Genomic DNA, 22,806 nt, shown 5'->3' with positions numbered 1-22,806 from the left:
GGTGGACGTGACTTGGCTGCATGTTGCCAGCTGCACCGTTGCGCCATACCCTAACAATTGGTAAAAAACCATTTTGTTTGTAGAAACAATCAGGAAGTTTAGTTGCTTAATTTATTTGCGAATCCTGTTTCTTCTATATAAATAAATTTATTCCTGTAACGCAGTGGTGGCGATCCTATGGCACGGGTGCCAGTGGCGGCACTCAGAGACCTCTCTGTGGGCACTCACACCCTGGAAAAAGTCTATGGTGTACCAATATGCCTTAGACTTTTCCTGCCATTCATCAGCACAGGGCGCTGAATGCAGGCAGGCTATTATAGCTAAATGATAAAGTACATGGAAGATATACTATATTGGACTGTAGTATTCAGGTTAGATTGCCGTGTTGGCACTTTGCGATAAATAATGGGTTTTGGGTTGCAGTTTGGGCACTCAGTCTGTAAAAGGTTCACCATCACTGCCCTAACGTGTTCATTTTTCTCACTTAATAACTTGGATTTTATGTAACATTGTGGGGGAAATTTATCAGAACTGGTGTAAAGGAAAACTGGCTTAGTTGCCTATAGCAACCAATCAGCTTCCACCTTTCATTTTTCAGAGCTCCTTTTGAAAATGAAAGGTGGAGTCTGATTGGTTGTTAGGTGGAAGTAAGCCAGTTTCCCTTTGCACCACTCTTGATAAATCTCCCCCTGTGAATTCGATTCCTTTTCATGCTTTAATTATTGACATAGTGATTACAACAGCAGGGCAGGAGGGGAATGACTAAGCACTGGTCATTGGAGTACGTGTTATTCACTTCCCCATCGTCTGGCATTGCTGTGTGGCCTACAAAGCTCGGTATACAGGAGCTGGGGAAGGATTCCACTGTGTCTTCCTGGTGGCAGCTAGGTCCTAGGAGAAGTTATGATAATCGTGGTGATGGGAGTGAGCGGCTCTGGGAAGTGAGTATGATCTCTCTGTACATAGCATTACACAGGCAATGAAGAGGTTACACAGACATCTGACACTGCAAATCCTGCTTTGTTCTGGAGACTGAGGACAAAGGCTACTCCCATGTATACTCTGGGAGGAGGCAGCTCATGTGAGCAGTGGAGCTGGTTCATAGCTGGCCTGCAGCTAGGCTGGGCTCACACAGGATCATGTGTTTTACTGTAAAAGTTGCTTCATGAATTCCCAAGGACACACAGCGTTTATTAAAGAACCAGTGCTAGGAAACCGTCCTAGAATGGTTGCTCTAGAAAAGTGAACCTGCGTCCAAAAATATGTTAATTCACTGCAAAATGTATATTTTTCCATTGACTCACATGACACAATCTGAATCATTCAGTCTTACATGTTTGAGTTGCAAAGCCCACACTCCCTGCTGTTCAGATTAGATCACCCTAGAACCCACTTTATGGCCATCGGAATAAAGTCTTAAAATGTACAAGTATACAATATGTCGAAAGCATGACTTCAACATGGGCAACAGTATGGCAAATACTACAGAGTTTCGGTGGAATCGTAGGCAATTATGCTTTCCAACACAGTGAAAAAGAAAAAAATATATAATAATGGCTAAGCTTTTTATACAGTGTCAAGATATTCCATAGTGCTTTACAAATCAGAGCAAATACACACAAACAAAATCATAAATTACATTGGTAACAAACTAATCAACAATTCAATCTATGAGAAGAGCTTAACCCCTTAACCCCTAAGGCTACTTTCACACTAGCGTTTCACGGATCCGTTTGAAGGGCATTTCAAACGGATCCGTCAATAAACTGACTAAACGGAGCCAAACGGAAGACATTCAGACGGATCCGTTTGTACGGATCCGTATGTTTTACGGATGCGTTTGTCACGTTGGTTTCCGTTTTGTCATCCGTTTAGCGGATCCGTTTTGGTAGGAAAAGCATCTCTAGGTTCCATCTTCATGTATTCAGATCTATAGGGTTGTAATGCTCCTATATTTCTCCAGGGCTATCTTGTTGAAGTTCCAAAGCTGGTCCGGCTTTGATAATGGACCACACCTTTCGGACTCTTGTACATGACTACATGCACTTAAAGATGTATAGTGTTCGTTAGAGGGCCATATGTCCCTGATCGTCCTTGAGCGTGCATACGCGAGTACAGAGCATCATGATGCTGACCATGTTGTGCCGCAAACTGGGCTATTGTCCCGCACTCATATGATCTATTAGTGCAAGACTATATCCCCGCGGGCAGCTCGACTTGCACAGAATCATTGTACACTATGATGCTGTGTGCTCTCGTGCGCACGATCAATGCCACTACGGGACATATGGCCCGCTCACGGACCGTATGTCTCTTGGGGCATACAGTCGTGTGCAAGAGGCCTTAAAGGGGTTTTCTCATCTAATACAATGGGGGCATACCACTTTAAGATATACCTACATTGTCTTATAGGTGCGGGTCCCACGGCTGGTACCCTCACATATATTGAGAACGAAGCCAAGAAAGTAGACTAGGTCGCACTGTGCTGCCGCCCTCCATTCACTTCTATGTGAGAGGCGGGGATTAGCGCTTGGTGGTGGACATACCATGGGAAATGTGTCCTACAGCAACAGTGCTCCCCGCTCCGTTCTCGATATAGGTGCGGGTCCTACCAATGTTTACCCACACCTATCAGACAATGGGGACATATTCAAGTGAAATCCCCCCATTGTCTATGTGAATACCCCTTTAAAAACTGTATGTCCCTTGCGTGTCCCTTGTGGTAATCACACTAGTTATATTAGCGTCATCGGGAAATCATTAAACGTTAAAATCACAATTTATTAATGAATTCCTGATGATGCTGATGGACCGTGACTCCCACAATGGCTCATATGAAAGGGCACAAGATTGAACAATGAACAAGCATTTGCTTGTTCATGTGCCAATCATAGGGTCTACGATCAATAAAGAGCCAAAAGATAGCTCATTATTGATGGTCCGGTTTTAATGGATCTTACGACATTGGCACTAATGCTGTTTTGATATAAAAACTACCAAGGGTGTTGTAATAAACGCACAGTAGTGAGACTAGGGTAGTTTTAATTTCAACACAGCTGTAGTGCCAAGGTTCCCTGTACAGGACAATAAAAACACAGACACAGTGCAGTAAAGTATAAACATTTTTTTTTTTTTATACAGAAAATAAATAAAATAAATATAAACAAAATTTTTATTTCCAACTGTTCATAACGGTGAGGGGAGGTGGACTGTCGTGGGGTTGATGGTCTGGGGCTGGCAATGGTAGCCCCCCTGTCCTGGCGATCCACTGAGGTAAAACTACGGGCCACAGGAAAGGATGCAGGGCGTAATTGCGGGGTGTGGAGAAAGGAAGGGTCTGAGGAGGAGGGGACCCGAGCACGTGTAGAGGTGGAGGGAGTTTGAAAAGAAGTAGGAGGAAAATACGGGGTCAGGAGAAGAAAAAGAAGCAGAAGGAAACACATGCTCGGGGGGTGGGAAGGGAAAGGTTGGCGGTACTGGCCACTCGTGTGGGATGGGGGGTAGGTGTGGGTTGGGGGTGGGATTTGGGGGCGGTGCATAATTTCCCATGCCCCGTTCTCTTGCATGATCTTGAACTCATGCAACTGCTCGGGCGTCATTGAGTCCATCAAACTGATCATGCTTAGCCCATAATGGTAGTTTGGGCTGCGTTGAAACGCCGACTCCGCCCCCTCCCAGCGGCGAATCAAGTCAGCACCAAACTCCATCTGATGTTGGGCAAAACCTTCTAGAGCGTCGGAAACGACCTCTACAAGGTTCGCATAATCAGCTCGATTTGGCCTACCGGATCTCTGCCTGCTCACCAGGGCTCTCAAATTTTGACGAAAACCTAAGAGCCTCTGTTGAGCGGAGGGACCCGGTAGGGGACTCGGATTATCCTGAGCCGATGCATGAGGGACAGGAGGGCTGGCGCTGGCGATCTGTTCCGGTTCCGCCTCAGGAGGTTGGTCAGGCTCCCGAGTGCTGCTGGCACTTCTGTAGAAAAAAAAAAGGAAAGTTAGGAATTGTTCTTTAAATAAAACATCCATGTTCTATGCTATGTCTACCGTATACCATAGGGGGCTGGCCAAAACAGGGGAGCCAAACGCTCCACTGTCTCAGACAGCCCCTTACAGTCAGACGGAGAGAACAGTTGTCCATCTGACTGTGGGGGGCTGGCCAAAACAGGGGAGCCAAACGCTACCCTGTCTCAGACAGCCCCTCAGACGGAGAGAACAGTTGTCCATCTGACTGTGGGGGGCTGGCCAAAACAGGGGAGCCAAACGCTACCCTGTCTCAGACAGCCCCTTAAACTCAGACGGAGAGAACAGTTGTCCATCTGACTGTGGGGGGCTGGCCAAAACAGAGGAGCCAAACGCTACCCTGTCTCAGACAGCCCCTTAAACTCACACGGAGAGAACAGTTGTCCATCTGACTGTGGGGGGCTGGCCAAAACAGAGGAGCCAAACGCTACCCTGTCTCAGACAGCCCCTTTACAATTTATTTTTTGAACAGTTGTTATAAATATTTACCTTTTAGGTGCCATTGCCTTTCGTAGGAACCCCAGGGCCGCCGTATGGATGTAGGTGACCCCTGAGGTTCCTCCGGAGCCACTCGGGGCCTGAACCTCCTTGTTGTAATCCCTCCTGAAGCGGTCCCGGATAGATCGCCAACGCGTTGTAACCAGTTTGACTATCGAAAAAAAAAACTATAAAAAATAAAATCAGCATGATGAAAGGAAAAGAACAATATTTTAAAGTACTAAAATACATATTGTTTTACTTACCATATTTCTCCTGAGCCGCCGCATCGAGATCCCCCCAGGTCTCAAAAACTTCAGCACAGATGTCCCTCCAGAGCCGCTGGGTACGATGATGATCGGCGTGGTGGCGGTCGGAGTGGTCCCATAGTGCTGGACGCGCCTCCACCAGTTGGATGAGGAGCAGGTTATCTATGCTCGGAACCCCGAACTCCTCATCTTCCCTGGTGGAGCCTACGGAACCCTGAAAAAAAGGAAATACAAAATTTAATGTAAATCCTAATACAAAATGCTAATTAAAACTACTTAATTCAATACTTACACGTCTACGACCGCCACGCTCATTCCCGCGGACTCTGGCGGCGACTGGGGGATCCTCGCTGGCGGCTCTAGGTGCAGATTGCTAAAAACAAATTTTATTTTTTTTAGAAGACTGTACTTAAAAAAATATATAAAATTACGATATATATATATATATATATATATATATATATACTTACTTCTTGACAGCCCCGGTCCGGGCTTGGTCCACCTCCCCTGGACGCTGGCGATTCGGCAGGTGAGCTGGCCATTGCTGGAGAGCCCTCCGCAGATGATGATGATGAAATCTATAATAAGAGCACATACTGAATAATGCAAGGAATCAAACAGTAAAAACTCCAAGTGTTGATTTTATACTTACTGGCCACTGAATACGGCGGCGCCTTCTGGGTGGGTCACTCCAGTCAATGGTTGTCTTCTTTGATGACATCTGTACGCAACAGAATACCAGACAAAATGCAGATAACGTTAAAGGAACTTGTAGAGCACTATTTACTCATATATCAACAATTTTTTTTTTTCAATACTTACTTTTTAAAATATAGATCTGGGCTTGCCCACCGCAGATATTTCCTATTCGTTTTTTTCTTTTTTTGGGAACGACCCTAATAATAAAATGATTAAAAAAATGAATCCGACAGGAGCCATAATTCCCCCCCCCCAACTGCCATAAACACCCCCAGAGACAGCAGCCCCGCACAGTGCCCTCAGCCCCCCCAATGCCAGCAGCCCCCACAGTTCCAGCCACAAACACCCCAGCAATGTCAGAAGCACCGCACAGTTCCAGCCACAAACACCCCCGCAATGTCAGAAGCACCGCACAGTTCCAGCCACAAACCCCCCTGCAGTGCCAGAAGCACCGCACAGTTCCAGCCACAAACACCCCCGCAATGTCAGAAGCACCGCACAGTTCCAGCCACAAACACCCCCGCAATGTCAGAAGCACCGCACAGTTCCAGCCACAAACACCACCACAATGTCAGAAGCACCGCACAGTTCCAGCCACAAACACCCCCGCAGTGCCAGAAGCACCGCACAGTTCCAGCCACAAACACCCCCGCAATGTCAGAAGCACTGCGCAGTTCCAGCCACACACACCCCTTCCCAAGTGCCAGCAGCCCCCCCACCCTAGAAATATAGAGATAGATAGATAGTAAAAAAAGAAAGATCGACAAACAGACAAAACTTCATACTTACCAGTCTCACCAAGTCGATAATCCAAAATGGCCGACTATGAGGGGGAGGGACAGGAAGTTACTGGGCATGCGCAGAGACGTGAACGGTTTCAAACGGATCCGTGTCAAAGCGGAGCCAGGACAGACGGATCCGTCCCCATTGACTTCCATTGTAAATCTGAACGGATCCGCACGGCCAGGCGGACATCAAAACGCTGCAAGCTGCGTTCGGGTGTCCGCCTGCTGAGCGGAACGGAGGCTGAACGCTGGCAGGCAGGTGCATTCTCAGTGGATCCGCCTCCACTGAGAATGCATTAGGGCCAGACGGATGCGTTCGGGGCCGCTCGTGAGCCCCTTCAAACGGAGCGCACGAGCGGACACCCGAACGCTAGTGTGAAAGTAGCCTTAAGGACTCAGCCCTATTTCACCTTAAGGACTTGGCCATTTTTTGCAAATCTGACCAGTGTCACTTTAAGTGCTGATAACTTTAAAATGCTTTGACTTAATCCAGGCCGTTCTGAGATAGTTTTTTCGTCACATATTGTACTTCATGACACTGCTAAAATTGGGTCAAAAAAGTTAATTTTTTTTGCATAAAATACCATATTTATCAAAAATTTGGAAAAATTAGCAAATTTCAAAGTTTCAGTTTCTCTACTTCTGTAATACATAGTAATACCCTCAAAAATTGTGATGACTTTTCATTCCCCATATGTCTACTTCATGTTTGTAGCATTTTGGGAATGATATTAAATTTTTTGGGGATGTTACAAGGCTTGGAAGTTTAGATGCAAATTTTGAAATTTTCCAGAAATCTTCAAAATCCCACTTTTTATGGACCAGTTCAGGTTTGAAGTCACTTTGTGAGGCTTACATAATAGAAACCACCCATTCTAGAAACTACACCCCTCAAGGTTTTCAAAACTGTTTTTACAAACTTTGTTAACCCTTTAGGTCTTCCACAAGACTTCATGGCAAATGGACATAAATTTTAAGATTTTAGATTTTTTGAAGAATTTTCTAATATAATCAATTTTTTCCTGGAAAAAAACAAGGGTTAACTGCCAAACAAAACTCAAAATGGGTTGCCCTGATTCTGTAGTTTGCAGAAACACCCCATATGTGGTAGTAAACTACTGTTTGGCCAAACGGGAGGACATAGAAGGAGGGGAACACCATATGGGTTTTGCAAGGCAGATTTTGCAGGACTGGTTTGTTTATACCATGTCCCATTTGACCAAACCCCTCGGATGAACAGCGTTAAAAATATAAAATAAAAACGGTGCCAAAACACCAATTTTTGGGCAAAATTTCCATTTGAATCCTTTTTTTTCCGGTAATAAAGCAAGGGTTAACAGCCAAACAAAACTCAATATTTATGGCCCTGATTCTGTAGTTTACAGAAACACCCCATATGTGGTCGTAAATGGCTATATAGCCACACGGCAGGGCATAGAACAAAGGGAACTCCATATGGTTTCTGGAAGGCAGATTTTGATGGACAGTTTTTTTTTACACCATGTCCCATTAGAAGCCCCCCTGATGTAGCCTAGACTAGAAACTCCAAAAAAGTGACCCCATCTAAGAAACTACACCCCTCAAGGTATTCAAAAGTTACTTTACAAACTTTGTTAACCCTTTAGGTGTTTCACAAAACTAAATAGCGAATGTAGAAACAATTTTAGAATTAAAAATTTTTGTTACCTTGCCTCAAAAAAGTGTAATATAGAGCAACCAAAAATCATATTTACCCCTAAAATAGTCCCAAAACAACAACCACCTTATCCCGTAGTTTCCTAGATGGGGTCACTTTTATGGAGGTTCTACTCTAGGGGTGCATCAGGGGGCTTGAAAGGGTACATGGTGTAAATAAACCAGTCCAGCAAAATCTGCCTTCCAAAAACCATATGGCGTTCCCCTTCTTCTATGTCCTGCCGTTTAGCCAAATAGTAGTTTACGACCACATATGGGGTGTTTCTGCAAACTACAGAATCGGGGCAACCGATTTTGAGTTTTGTTTGGCTGTTAACCCATTTTTTTCAGTAATAAAGTAAGTGTTAAAATGGAAAAATTTTCAAAAAATAGAAAATTCTAAATTGTTTCTCCATCTGCCATTAACTCTTGTGGAACACCTAAAGGGTTAACAAAGTTTGTAAACCCAGTTTTGAATACCTTGAGGGGTGTACTTTCTTAGATGGAGTCACTTTTTTGAAATTTCTATTCTAGGGGTGCAACGGGGGGCTTCAAATGGGACATGGTATAAACAAAACCAGTCCTGCAAAATCTGCCTTCCAAAACCCATATGGCGTTCCCCTCTTTCTATGTGCTCCCATTTGGCCAAACAGTAGTTGCACCCCTAGAATAGAAATTTCAAAAAAGTGACTCCATCTAAGAAAGTACACCCCTTAAGGTATTCAAAACTGGGTTTACAAACTTTGTTAACCCTTTAGGTGTTCCACAAGAGTTAATGGCAGATGGAGAAACAATTTAGAAATTTCAATTTTTTGGAAAATTTTCAATTTTAACCCATTTTTTCCAGCAATAAAGTAATGGTTAACAGCCAAACAAAACTCAATATGGGTTGCCCTGATTCTGTAGTTTGCAAAAACACCCCATATGTGGTCGTAAACTACTGTTTGGCCAAACGGGAGCACATAGAAAGAGGGGAACGCCATATGGGTTTTGGAAGGCAGATTTTGCAGGACTGGTTTTGTTTATACCATGTCCCATTTGAAGCCCCCCGTTGCACCCCTAGAATAGAAATTTCAAAAAAGTGACTCCATCTAAGAAAGTACACCCCTCAAGGTATTCAAAACTGGGTTTACAAACTTTGTTAACCCTTTAGGTGTTCCACAAGAGTTAATGGCAGATGGAGAAACAATTTAGAATTTTCTATTTTTTGAAAATTTTTCCATTTTAACACTTACTTTATTACTGAAAAAAATGGGTTAACAGCCAAACAAAACTTAATCGGTTGCCCTGATTCTGTAGTTTGCAGAAACACCCCATATGTGGTCGTAAACTACTATTTGGCTAAACGGCAGGACATAGAAGAAGGGAAACGCCATATGGTTTTTGGAAGGCAGATTTTGCTGGACTGGTTTATTTACACCATGTACCCTTTCAAGCCCCCTGATGCACCCCTAGAGTAGAAACTCCATAAAAGTGACCCCATCTAGGAAACTACGGGATAAGGTGGTTGTTGTTTTGGGACTATTTTAGGGGTAAATATGATTTTTGGTTGCTCTATATTACACTTTTTTGAGGCAAGGTAACAAAATTTTTTAATTCTAAAATTGTTTCTACATTCGCTATTTAGTTTTGTGAAACACCTAAAGGGTTAACAAAGTTTGTAAAGTAACTTTTGAATACCTTGAGGGGTGTAGTTTCTTAGATGGGGTAACTTTTTTGGAGTTTCTAGTCTAGGCTACATCAGGGGGGCTTCTAATGGGACATGGTGTAAAAAAAAACTGTCCATCAAAATCTGCCTTCCAGAAACCATATGGAGTTCCCTTTGTTCTATGCCCTGCCGTGTGGCTATATAGCCATTTACGACCACATATGGGGTGTTTCTGCAAACTACAGAATCAGGGCCAAAAATATTGAGTTTTGTTTGGCTGTTAACCCTTGCTTTATTACCGGAAAAAAAGGATTCAAATGGAAATTTTGCCCAAAAATTGGTGTTTTGGCACCGTTTTTATTTTATATTTTTAACGCTGTTCATCCGAGGGGTTTGGTCAAATGTTATTTGTATAGGGCAGATTCTTACGAACGCGGCGATACCTAATATGTCTACATTTTAGAATTTATTTAGATTTTACACTACATTATCATTTTTGGAAACCAAAAAAATTATTTTAGTATCTCCATAGCCGCCTGGGAGCTAAACTTTTTTTTTTTTTTAGTTGGGCGACTATCTAATGTAGGGGCTCATTTTTTGCGCGATGAGATGGCGGTTTTATTGGCACTAATTGGGGGTGCATATGACATTTTGTTCGCTCGCTATTACACTTTTTCTGATGTTATGTGACAAAAAAAATGGCTTTTTTTACATGGTTTTTTTTTTAACGCTGTTCATCCGGGGGGGTTGGGTTAAATGTTATTTTCATAGAGACGATTTTTACGGACGCGATGATGCCCAATATGTATGGCTGTCAGACTTTGGAGACACTAAGCAGGCATCCTAAAACTGCGGCCCTCCAGATGTTGTAAAACTACAATTCCCACCATGCCCTGCTGATGGCTGTAGGTTGTCTGGGCATGCTGGGAGTTATAGTTTTACAACATCTGGAGGGCCGCAGTTTGAGGATGCCTGCACTAAAATGAATATTTTTTGGGGAAAAAAAAATTGTTTCCGTGTCTCCAGTCTGAGAGCCATAGTTTTTTATGTTCTCTAGGGGACTGTTGGGGATTATAAAATTTTTGTACTCCATGGAAGTGTGATACTCCCTGAAGCAATCGATAACCCAGAGGCCCGGATGATCGGGGCACGTGTCGCACTGAGTGGTGGTGTCCTTGCGTATCCCCCTCCTGCGACACACTCTGCACTTTTTTTGGGTTCGTCCCTTCTTTCCAGTATGGGGGACCACACCTGGAAAGTGTTGGCCAGGGATGATCCGGGCGCCTCCAATTCCCAAGGTACTCCGGCCTGCTCTTTCCCGGTCTGAAAAAATCAGGTCCTTGAGGCCTGCCTCATAGAATTGGAGGAATGTCCCTGTGCTGCCAGCGCTTCGGAATAATAGAAAAGAGTTGTACAAGGCAACCTGTACCAAGTAGACCGCAACTTTTTTGTACCATGCCCGGGTTTTGCGCATGGCATTATATGGCTTGAGGACTTGATCAGAGAGATCAACTCCTCCCATATACCGATTGTAGTCGACGGTGGTGGGGGGCAAGTGGCAGGGGCGGTCTGGGGTCTGAAAGATGGAACAAAGAAAGTTTAGATAAAAGTTATTTTTATTTACTGTATTCCTAAACTAACTTTTCCCTTCTATCCCTGCCTAACGGTGTCTCTCCCTCACTGACCCTAACCTACCTGGAGGGCGATGGGTGCAGGAGGGTGATGGATGCCGATTAGGGGGACTCAGGAGCTGGTGCTGCAGGGTGCTCGTGCAGAACAGGAAGAGGAGGGGAGAGAGGAGCGCAGGAAGTTTGAATCTCGCGCCTCTCTCCCCTGCACCAATCAGCACCCTGGACAGCAGCATTCAGCACCAGGGCCAGCACCGCCTCTCCAAATCTTCGGACTGTGATTGGTGGTGTATAATCACGCCACCGATCGCAGTCTTTTTCCGGTTCATCGGGTCACCGGAGACCCGAATGGACCGGAAACGCAGCAAACCGCAGGTCTGAATTGACCTGCAGTTTTCTGCGATCGCCGATACGGGGGGGTCAAACCCCCCCCCTGCGTTGTTACAGGATGCCGGCTGAATGATTTCAGCCGGCATCCCGTTCCGATTAACCCCCGCGGCGCCGGAATCGCGATTTAAAGTTAGGACGTACCGGTACACCCTGAGTCCTTAAGGATTCGGGAAATAGAGCATACCGGTACGCCCTACATCCTTAAGGAGCTAAAGGGGTTCTCCAGGAATTAAGAAAATAGAATTACTGAAAATATTTAAATATTACTTTATTATAAATATATTCCCATATACCTTTCATTAGTTATAATGGCTTGTTTTGTCTAGGGAGCAATCATCATGAGAAATAAAATGGCTGCCGTCCTATTAGTGCACACAAAACCTGTCCTAATTACACAGCAGGACAAGTTACTTCACAACATTCAGGTAAAGAGATGCCTTATCCTCCCCTCTGCTCTACTTGTCAGGAATTATGATCCTGAATACAGCTAAATCTCTGTATGAATGAAGTACAGAGAGGAGAGTAGGGACGGCTAATGAGAAGCAGCATTTGTCTCCAGGGGTGCACCTAGCCTTTCTGCTGCCAAAAACTGAAACTGCATCCCCCCTCAAATGCCAATTTTTTAATCTAAACCCATTTGCCACAATGAAAGCGCTCATTACCCATGGTCCTTCCGCTTCCCCCCTATTGCCCCTACCTGGTGCTGCCTGAGGAGATCGCCTCACCTGGCCTCATTGGTGGTGCACCCCACTTGTCTCCATTACCGCAGCCTGTCCTGTTTGTCCTCTCTATACTTAATGTCTCCTTAATTATTTTATTTCTCTTAATGATTGCTCCCTAGACAAAACAAATCATTATAACTAATGAAAGGTGTTTGGGAATATATATTTATAATAAAGTAATATTCAAGAATTTTCTTAATTCCTGGAGAACCCCTTTAAAAGAGGTTGTCCCATGTGGGTAGCTGTCTAATTGGCGGGGTCTGACCGCTAGGCTATCTCTGACAGTCCTATGAATGTATGTTGCTCCGTTCTAGTGATTGGCAGGGACCCCAACAGTCGAAACCCTGCCGATCAGACACCTCCATTATGGATAGGGGATAAGTTGTTATTGTTGTTATTGGACAATGCCATTAAAGGTATAGCGACTCATATCCCCCAAACATATGTCAAAAGGTTATTTTTTGGCAAACATCTGGCCCAATATATCCTATGGATACATTCAAGGTATATGTCAGATGTGTTTCCTGATGTATGCCCGTAATGTGCACAAAAAGGATTGAAAAGAGCATAAACGCCAAAAATAGCCAATGTGCACCCAGCCGTTCACTTTCAGCAGCATGTATATTGTGATCATTCTCTTGTTTGTGTCTTTACACAGAACAGCAGTAGGATCTCATCTGGCAGATCAGGTACGTTTATTACTGTATGGCAAAATAATTTGACTATATACCCCACACTGGTATAAATACTGGTAGGATAGTGAAAAAGGAGTCTCCATATTTGTCAGGTATTCATTCAGCGGCGGTCTCATTTATCAAGGGACTTGCAACTATTTTAGTCGTTAAAAAAACCGGCCGTGCAACAATATTTAGTCACGGACTATTTTACGCTGTGCACTGTAGATGCACCTAGTTTTTGATGAGTGTCACAGGAGAAGTGTTCAGCATGGAAAATACCTCTGACACACAAAGTGTATTTTAAGGACTTCATACACTTGTGTGAAATTAGCCTAAGGGCTCATGCACACGAATGTATTTTCTTTCCGTGTCCGTTTCGGGTTTTTTTGCAGACCGTATGCAGAACCATTAACTTTAATGGGTCCGCAAAAAAACGGAAGTTACTCGGTGTGCATTCCGTTTCCGTATGTCCGTATTTCCCTGCCACAAAAAATAGAACATGCCCTATTGTCCGCATTATGGACAAGGATAGTACTGTTCTATGAAGGGCCAGCTGTTCCGTTCCGCAAAATACGGAATGCACACGGATTTCATCCATATATTTTGCGGATATGATTTTTGCGGACCGCAAAATACATACGGTCGTGTGCATGAGCCCTAAGGCAGGTTCACATCACTGTCTATTTTCCATTCTTCTGATCCTCCAGAAGAACATAAAAATAAAAAAAAGGATCCTGTATTTTAAAGGGAACCTGTCAGCGGCAAAACCCATCCCAAACCGCCAGCAGTACCTTCAAGTAGCCGGCAGTGAGTTTCCAATGAGGATTTTCTTACTGCATTCTGATGAGGCAGAAGTATGAAAAACGATCTTTTATCCTCCATCCGCGCTATTTTCCAGTCAGGCTTGAAGTCAAGGGGGCAGCAGCCTCTTTGCTTCAAGTCAAGGTAACCACGCCCCCTTTCCTGCCCCGTTCCTGCCCGGCCAGTAGTGTGGCATCAGAGTGGGTGTTTAATGCAGCAGGGGCCATAGTCACCCCAAGAAGAACTTGCCTGTCCACCAAAAATGTGGAGAGACTGACCTTTGTCAAGATGAATCAGGCGTGGATCAGCCAGGATTTCCACCCACCAATTCCTGATGCATCAGACCAGATCATCCATGGTGCCACACCAACATTTTGACAAAAGAGACTTGTTTATTCTGGCTACTTGCCTAAGCTACTATTCTGATGCTGACACCCGCCTGATGCCACACATCTGGTGCCAAGTGCTCCTTTCACCCACCATTTTCAGCGGGTACTGGTATTGCCACCCACCTCCACACTATGTTGCCTTGCCACTCTGTGGTTGCCTGATGCTGCTGCCACCTCTACATTATGTCTCCTTGCCACTCTGTGGTCTTCTGATGCTGCCGCCACTTCCACACTGTCATTGTGCCACTCTGCGGCCTCCTGATGCTGCAGCCACTTACAGACTCTGGTCTCCTCATGCTGCTTCCACCTCACCACTATGTCATCTTGCCACTCTGTGGCCTCCTCATGCTGCCACCACTTCCACACTATGTCACCTTTCCACTCTGTGGCCTCCTGATGCTGCTGCTGCCACCTCCACACTATGTCAACTTGCCTTTCTGTGGCCTCCTGATGCTGCCACCACTTCCACACTATGTCACCTTGCCACTCTGAGGCCTCCTGGTGCTGCCGCCACCTACAGACTTTGTGAGTGGGCCACTCTGTGGTCTCCTCATGCTGCCGCCACCTCCACACTATGCCACCTTGCCACTCTGTGGTCTCCTCATGCTGCTGCCACCTCTACACTATGTCACCTTGCCACTCTGTTGCCTCCTGATGCTGCCGCCACCTCCACACTATGTCACCTTGATACTCTCTGGCTGTCACGGACGTTCCCGTGGCAGGTACCAGGAGATCGGTGAGACTGGCAACTCGTGGGTTGAATTGACAAGTTCACTGTGGATCTTATTGTGTCCGTGTTTTGGTGAATGCCACACCCCTTGCTTCAGGTGTTGCTTGTTGGTAATTGACTTTTCCCATAGGTATCTGCTTCTCAATCTTGGAGGTGCAGTTTATAGATTTTCTTTCTGCCTTCTAACTAGCTGGTCGGTTGTACTCTGTGGTGCTTCTGGAGTTGCCAGTTTTCTACTTTCATATAAGTCTTGTCTTTTCTTATTTTTATGTGTTTGTTATATTCCCTGTTGTTTGTATCTGGGCCTGATACAGAGACTTCCATTCGTCCGTCTGGGGAGGAATGGGTTGTCTCTGGTCCTAACCTCATTCCAGGGCCTTATAGGGATATAAGGGCCTAGGTATACAGCATATGAATATTCCTACCTTCAAGGTCTATTCATATTGATAGGTAGTTAGGGCCTGGATTAGGGTTGTTTAGGAGGTGACCTGTTCCTTCCCTAGTTTCTAGGCCCAGTTACTGTTCCCCTTCCCTCCTGTGTTTAGTGTGGAGTTTTTCCCCCACACTGATCGTGACATTATAAACCGTCGAATAATCGTCATTTTGTTGTCTGTATCAGTTCAGCCATGGATGTTATCGCTGCACTGACAAGACAGTTACAGGGGCTGTCTCTGGAGGTGGATGACTCACAGATGCAGAGACCACTGTTGGCTGATCCTAGTAGTGGTTACCTGACCTGTCCTGAACCTAAAGTTGCTCTCCTGGATAGATTCTCGGGGGAAAGTGATAATTTTATTTGGTTCAGGGAAGCATGCAAATGGTACTTTAAGTTGTGTCCACACTCATCTGGGGACGAGAGCCAGAGAGTGGCTGTGATTATTTTGTTGCTTAAAGGGGACACCCAGTCTTGGTCTTTTTCTCTGCCGACCGGATCACAGTCTCTCCGATCAGTAGATGCATTTTTCGGAGCTTTAATTCTCATCTATGATGACCCGGACCGAACCTCCCATGCCGAGACTAAATTACGCGGCCTGCGTCAGGAAGAGCGTTCGGCGGAGATCTTTTGTTCCGATTTTAGGAGGTGGGCTACGGATACTGAGTGGAACGATCCAGCTCTCCATAGCCAGTTTTGTCAGGGATTCTCTGAGAGGCTGAAGGACGCTTTGGCCTTTCATGAGAATCCTGAGTCTTTGGAAGCCGCTATGTCTTTAGCTGTATGTATTGATAGATGCCTGAGAGAGAGATCTAAGGGCCCACTCTCTTAGGACGTTACATAACATATCGTATTCCTTTGACTCTTTGGGTGAAGAGACTCCTGAGCTTATACCTGGGGATGAACCCATGCAATTAGGGGGACCGACTCGGGATCTGCTTGCAAAAGTAGGAGTCGCAAGCAGGGAGTATGTTTTTTCTGCGGTCAAAGGGGACATTTTGTCAATATAAGTCCAAGCATTCAGCGGCAAAAAGAGAAACAAAAAGGAGCGTCTAAATCCCATCTGACTATCGGAGGTGTGAGTGGGGAGTCAGAGAATGTGCATTTGTCTTTTGCTGGTAGTACCCGATTTCTCCTGACTGCCGAAGTGGCGCTAGAGTAAAAAACTGTGGGAATTAAAGTATTTATTGACAGCAGGGCCGAGTTTGCCAATGTGTTTTCTGAGAGTGGATGTCAGGATTTACCTTCCCATCGGGAATATGATTGCCCTGTCAATCTTATTCCCGGGGCCAAATTGCCTAAATCTAGGTTGTATAATCTAATCTGAACCTGAAAGGCAGGCCATGAGAGAATATATTGCCAAGAGTTTGAAGAAAGGGCACAGAAGACCTTCCAAGTCTCCAGTGGCTGCAGTTTTTTTTTTTTGTAAAACAAAAAAAAAGATGGATGTCTTCGGCCAGGTCTGGATTTTCGTGAACTCAATCAGATTACTATCCGTGATCCTTACCCTCTTCCTTTGATTCCCGATTTGTTTAACCAGTTTATTGGTGCCAAGGTGTTCTCCAAGTTCGACTTCAGGGGGGCATATAATCTGGTTAGGATCAAGGAAGGGGATGAATGGAAGACGGCTTTTATTACTCCTGAGGGGCACTTTGAGAACCTGGTCATGCCTTTCGGGTTGACCAATGCCCCGGCGGTCTTCCAACATTTTGTGAATAACATCTTTCATCACCTGGTGGGGAGTTTTGTGATCATGTATTTGGATGACATTCTTATTTATTCTCCTGACATGGAGACACATCAGAATCATGTGAGACAGGTGTTACAGATTCTAAGGGATAATAAATTGTTTGCAAAATTAGAGAAATGTGTTTTTGAGGTGCACAAGGTGTAGTTCTTGGGCTACCTGCTGTCATCTTCGGATTTTCGAATGGATCCTGAGAGTCTGTGCTGTATTGGACTGGGATCAACCCGAAAATCTGAAGGCTCTTAGGCGTTTTTTAGGATTCACCAAGTATTACCGAAAATGTATTAAGAATTATTCGACAATAGTAAAACCCTTAACGGACATGACTAAGAAAGGGACGGGTGTCTCTGTATGGTCTGATTCGGCGTTGCAAGCTTTTTCTGCGATTAAGGAATGCTTCTCTTCTGCTCCCATATTGGTGCAGCCAGATGTGTCACAACCGTTTATTTTGGAAGTGGATGCATCCAAGGTGGGGGTAGGAGCAGTTTTCGTCACAGTGCCCATCACCTGGTAAATGGCGACCATGTGCATTTTTCTCGAAAAAACAATCACCTTGTCACGTAGTTTTCCTGGAGGTGGTGATTTTGAAAACCCGAGTCCCATACTGTCTAAAGGGGTGGTGATATCCGCCTTCTACCCTGACCTTGAGGTGAAGGTATTAAAGGCTCAGGGAGACGTACCGGACTCGTGTCCCTCTGGGAAACTATTTGTGCCACCGGAATTGCGTCACAAGGTGTTGGAGGAACATCATTGTACGGTTCTTACAGGACATCCTGGTAGTAGGTCCACTGCCAACCTCATATCTTGTAGATTCTGGTGGCCGGGGTGGCGTAAGTGTGTGAAGGACTGTGTCAGCCTGTACTACCTGTGCACGTGCCAAGGTGACACATACTCGACCTTCTAGATCTTTACTTCCGTTACCCATTCCGTCCAGACCATGGACTCATGTATCCATGGACTTTATCACTGATCTACCTAATTCTTCAGGAAAGACAGTTATTCTGGTGGTAGTTGATCGCTTTAGTAAAATGGTACATTTTATTGCATTATCAGGCCTACCTAATGCTAAAACCCTTGCACAGGTATTTGTTGACAACATTGTGAAACTTCATGGCATTCCCTCTGACGTGGTCTCAGATCGAGGGACTCAGTTTGTTTCCAGATTCTGGAAGGCGTTCTGTACTCGTCTGGGAATTCAACTGTCTTTTTCTTAGTTTTTTTCATCCTCAGTCAAACGGACAGATGGAGCACACTAATCAGAGTCTGGAGACTTACTTGAGATGTTTTGTATCTGAGAACCAGGAGGAGTGGTCTTCCTTTTTGTCTTTGGCAGAGTTTGCCATAAACAATCGTAGTCAGGAGTCCACTGGTGAGTTGCCGCTTTTTGGGGCCTATGGATTTCACCCGCAGTTTGGCACATTTTCTGGTTCTAATACTTCTGGCATCCCTGAGGAAGAACGTTTTTCATCATCATTGTCATCGATATGGCAAAAAATTCAAAATAACTTGAATAATATGGGTAACAAATATAAACGTGTGGCTGACAGGAAACGTATGAATGGTCCGGACCTAAGTGTGGGTGATTCTGTGTGGCTGTCCACAAGAAACATTAAGTTGAAGGAACCTTCCTGGAAGTTGGGTCCAAGGTTTATCGGCCCATATAAGATCGCGGCCATTATTAATCCTGTAGCTTTTCGTCTTGAGCTTCCTCAGGCCCTGAAAATTTATAATGTGTTCCATAGGTCTTTGTTGAAAAAATATGTGGAACCTTTACAACCATCTTCCTTGCCACCCACTCCAGTCATGGTGGATGGTAATTTGGAATTCGAGATCGCGAAAATAGTTGACTCTATAGTTCTCCGTGTATCCCTTCAATATCTTGTCCACTGGAAAGGTTATGGACCGGAGGAGAGGATGTGGGTGCCGGCATCCGACGTTAATGCCAATCGTTTAGTGAATGCGTTTCATAGATCTCACCCAGATAAGGTCGGTCCTGAGTGCCCAGAGGTCACCCGTAGAAGGAGGGGGAGGGGGGTACTGTCATGGACGTTCCAGTGGCAGGTACCAGGAAATCAGAGAGACTGGCAACTCGTGGGTTAAATTGACAAGTTCACTGTAGATCTTATTGTGTCTGTGTTTTGGTGAATGCCACACCCCTTGCTTCAGGTGTTGCTTGTTGGTAATTTAGTTTTCCCATAAGTAGCTGCTTCTCACTCTTGGAGGTGTGGCTCATAGATTTTCTTCCTGCTTTCTAACTAGCTGGTCGGTTGTACTCTGTGGTGCTTCTGGAGTTGCCAGTTTTCTACTTTCAGATAAGTCTAGTCTTTTCTTATTGTTATGTGTTTGTTATATTCCCTGTTGTTTGTATCTGGGCCTGATACAGAGACTTCCATTCGTCCGTCTGGGGAGGAATGGGTTGTCTCTGGTCCCAACCTCATTTCAGGGCCTTATAGGGATATAAGGGCCTAGGTATACAGCATATGAATATTCCTACCTTCAAGGTCTATTCATATTGATAGGTAGTTAGGGCCTGGATAAGGGTTGTTTAGGAGGTGACCTGTTCCTTCCCTAGTTTCCAGGCCTAGTTACTGTTCCCCTTCCCTCCTGTGTTTAGTGTGGAGTTTTTCTCCCACACTGATCATGACAGTGGCCTCCTGATGCTGCTGCCACCTACACACTCTGTCATTGGGCAACTCTGTGGTCTCCTCATGCTGCTTTCACCTCTACACTATGTCACCTTGTCACTCTGTGATCTCCTCATGCTGCTGCCACCTCCACACTATGTCACCTTGCCACTCAGTGGCCTCCTGATGCTGCCGCCACCTCCACACTATGTCACCTTGCCACTCAGTGGCCTCCTGATGCTGCCGCCACCTCCACACTATGTCACCTTGCCACTCTGTGGTCTCCTGATAATGCCGCCACCTCCACACTATGTCACTTTACCACTCTGTGGCCTCCTGTTGCTGCCGCCACTTCCACACTATGTCATTGTGCCACTCTGTGGCCTCCTAATGCTGCCACCACCTACAGACTATGTCACCTTGCCACTCTGTGGCGGCCTCCTGCTGCTGCCGCCACCTCCACACTCTGTCATTGGGCTACTCTGTGGTCTCCTCATGCTGCTTTCACCTCACGACTATGTCATAGGGCCACTCTGTGGACTTCTCATGCTGTTCCCACCCTCCCCACTTCATGACTGGGCCACTATTTAGCTTTTTTGGCTTGGCTGACCATCATTTATTTGACCCTTCCTCTGATCTGTCAGAAGGAAGGTAAAATGAGACGCACAACGGATCCTGTCTGTGAAGCAGCTGTAAAGCCTGTATGGTCCCATCAGAATTGGCTTGTAATTTGGTAGCCAAAAGCAGGAGTGGGTACAAAACACAGAAGACTTGCGAATATTCTGTTCACGTGTCATCTGTTTTGGATCCACTCCTGGTTTTTTTGGTATTAGCAATACTGATGGATTACTGACCAAATGCTGACTGAGTGAAGGCGGATGCTCCACAGACTGGATCCGTTTTTGTGGGTTATTGTTTTGACGGATCAGAGGAAGGGCAAAATAATCAGTGACGCCAACACAAACTTACTGCTGACGTCTTCTCCACTCTGTCCGGGGGGCTCTACTTTTCTAAGCGTTTAATAGAACAGGTTCTGTAGACATCTACACTCACCTAAAGAATTATTAGGAACACCATACTAATACGGTGTTGGACCCCCTTTTGCCTTCAGAACTGCCTTAATTCTACGTGGCATTGATTCCACAAGGTGCTGATAGCATTCTTTAGAAATGTTGGCCCATATTGATAGGATAGCATCTTGCAGTTGATGGAGATTTGAGCGATGCACATCCAGGGCACGAAGCTCCCTTTCCACCACATCCCAAAGATGCTCTATTGGGTTGAGATCTGGTGACTGTGGGGGCCATTTTAGTACAGTGAACTCATTGTCATGTTCAAGAAACCAATTTGAAATGATTTGTGACATGGTGCATTATCCTGCTGGAAGTAGCCATCAGAGGATGGGCACATGGTGGTCATGAAGGGATGGACATGGTCAGAAACAATGCTCAGGTAGCCCGTGGCATTTAAACGATGCCCAATTGGCACTAAGGGGCCTAAAGTGTGCCTAGAAAACATCCCCCACACCATTACACCACCACCACCAGCCTGCACAGTGGTAACAAGGCATGATGGATACATGTTCTCATTCTGTTTACGCCAAATTTGGACTCTACCATTTGAATGTCTCAACAGAAATCGAGACTCATCAGACCAGGCAACATTTTTCCAGTCTTCAACAGTCCAATTTTGGTGAGCTCGTGCAAATTGTAGCCTCTTTTTCCTACCCGGTGGGGTCTTCTGCTGTTGTAGCCTCTTTTTCCTATTTGTAGTGGAGATGAGTGGTACCCGGTGGGGTCTTCTGCTGTTGTAGCCCATCCGCCTCAAGGTTGTGCGTGTTGTGGCTTCACAAATGCTTTGCTGCATACCTCGGTTGTAACGAGTGGTTATTTCAGTCAACGTTGCTCTTCTATCAGCTTGAATCAGTCGGCCCATTCTCCTGTGACCTCTAGCATCCACAAGGCATTCTCGCCCACGGGACTGCCGTATACTGGATGTTTTTCCCTTTTCACACCATTCTTTGTAAACCCTAGAAATGGTTGTGCGTGAAAATCCCAGTAACTGAGCAGATTGTGAAATACTCAGATCGGCCCGTCTGGCACCAACAACCATGCCACGCTTAAAATTGCTTAAATCACCTTTCTTTCCCATTCTGACATTCAGTTTGGCGTTCAGGAGATTGTCTTGACCAGGACCACCCCCCTAAATGCATTGAAGCAACTGCCATGTGATTGGTTGACTAGATAATTGCATTAATGAGAAATAGAACAGGTGTTCCTAATAATTCTTTAGGTGAGTGTATGTGGAATCAGCTGACGATGGTGTAAAAGGAGTGCGTTTCTTCTTGGCGCTAACATCGACCTGTAAGGCTAAGTTCATACTTGAGTTATTTAGTCAGTTTTGGCACCGTGACTGCCCAAACAAGTGAAGTGTGCAGTGATTCTAAGAGTGACGCCTACACCACTATAAAGGCCCTCTGCAGCCAGGAAATAGCCATTTTTTTACGTAATTTGCCGCAAATAAATTTGGATAGAACTGAATTTTTCCCCAAAAATTGTGAAAAATTCGCTCATCTCTAGTATCAAGCAAAAAACTGCACTGTAGGATTTTTTTTACAAAATGTTTAGCTTTTGGTGGCAAATGCTTGTCGTTATGCATACATACACACACACTGCCTGGGGTCATGTGATCTTCCTTCTTCATCTTTCCTGTCTGATGCCATTTTGATGAAAATCACCCAAATCGAATTGTCAACAATTTGAATTCAAATCTTACTAAAAAATTTTGAAAATGTGAGTTGAATTCAATTTGTTTTTGCATCGATTTGCTCACCTCAAAGGTGCATGTATTCGGTTGATGAAGCAGACTTGTGAAATTTGTTTTTACCTTAGGTAATAGCAGTACTATAGGCTTAGAAGTAAAATACACATAGGAAATTAGACAGGTTTCATATGTAATTATATGCTATAGTTCACTGGCATAATCTGACATTAAATATCACAATACACGCTATCATAAAACAATCTGCTTGGCAGACTGACAAATACACATCTCTGTTTCAGTACAAGTGTACTCGTACACTATAGAACTA

At 44.9% G+C, this 22,806-nt stretch overlaps 1 protein-coding gene across 2 annotated transcripts in view; it reads left to right on the top strand.

Moving 5' to 3' along the window:
- Positions 1-554: 554 nt before the first annotated feature.
- Positions 555-22,806, top strand: part of IDNK (IDNK gluconokinase) — an 82,841-nt gene continuing 60,589 nt past the window's right edge. Inside the window, exons 1-2 of one of the 2 annotated variants that reach the window (XM_040417036.1) lie at positions 555-941; positions 12,973-13,003. In XM_040417036.1, the coding sequence (XP_040272970.1) occupies positions 759-941; positions 12,973-13,003 (214 nt within the window). In that variant the 5' untranslated portion in view covers positions 555-758. The remainder of the gene's footprint in view (positions 942-12,972; positions 13,004-22,806) is intronic. The other variant, XM_040417037.1, reaches the window with a different exon arrangement.

Source organism: Bufo bufo, chromosome 2 (genome assembly GCF_905171765.1).
Source record: "Bufo bufo chromosome 2, aBufBuf1.1, whole genome shotgun sequence".
In the NCBI taxonomy this organism is placed as follows: Eukaryota; Metazoa; Chordata; class Amphibia; order Anura; family Bufonidae; genus Bufo; species Bufo bufo.
This window is presented reverse-complemented; position numbering and strand designations above follow the sequence as displayed.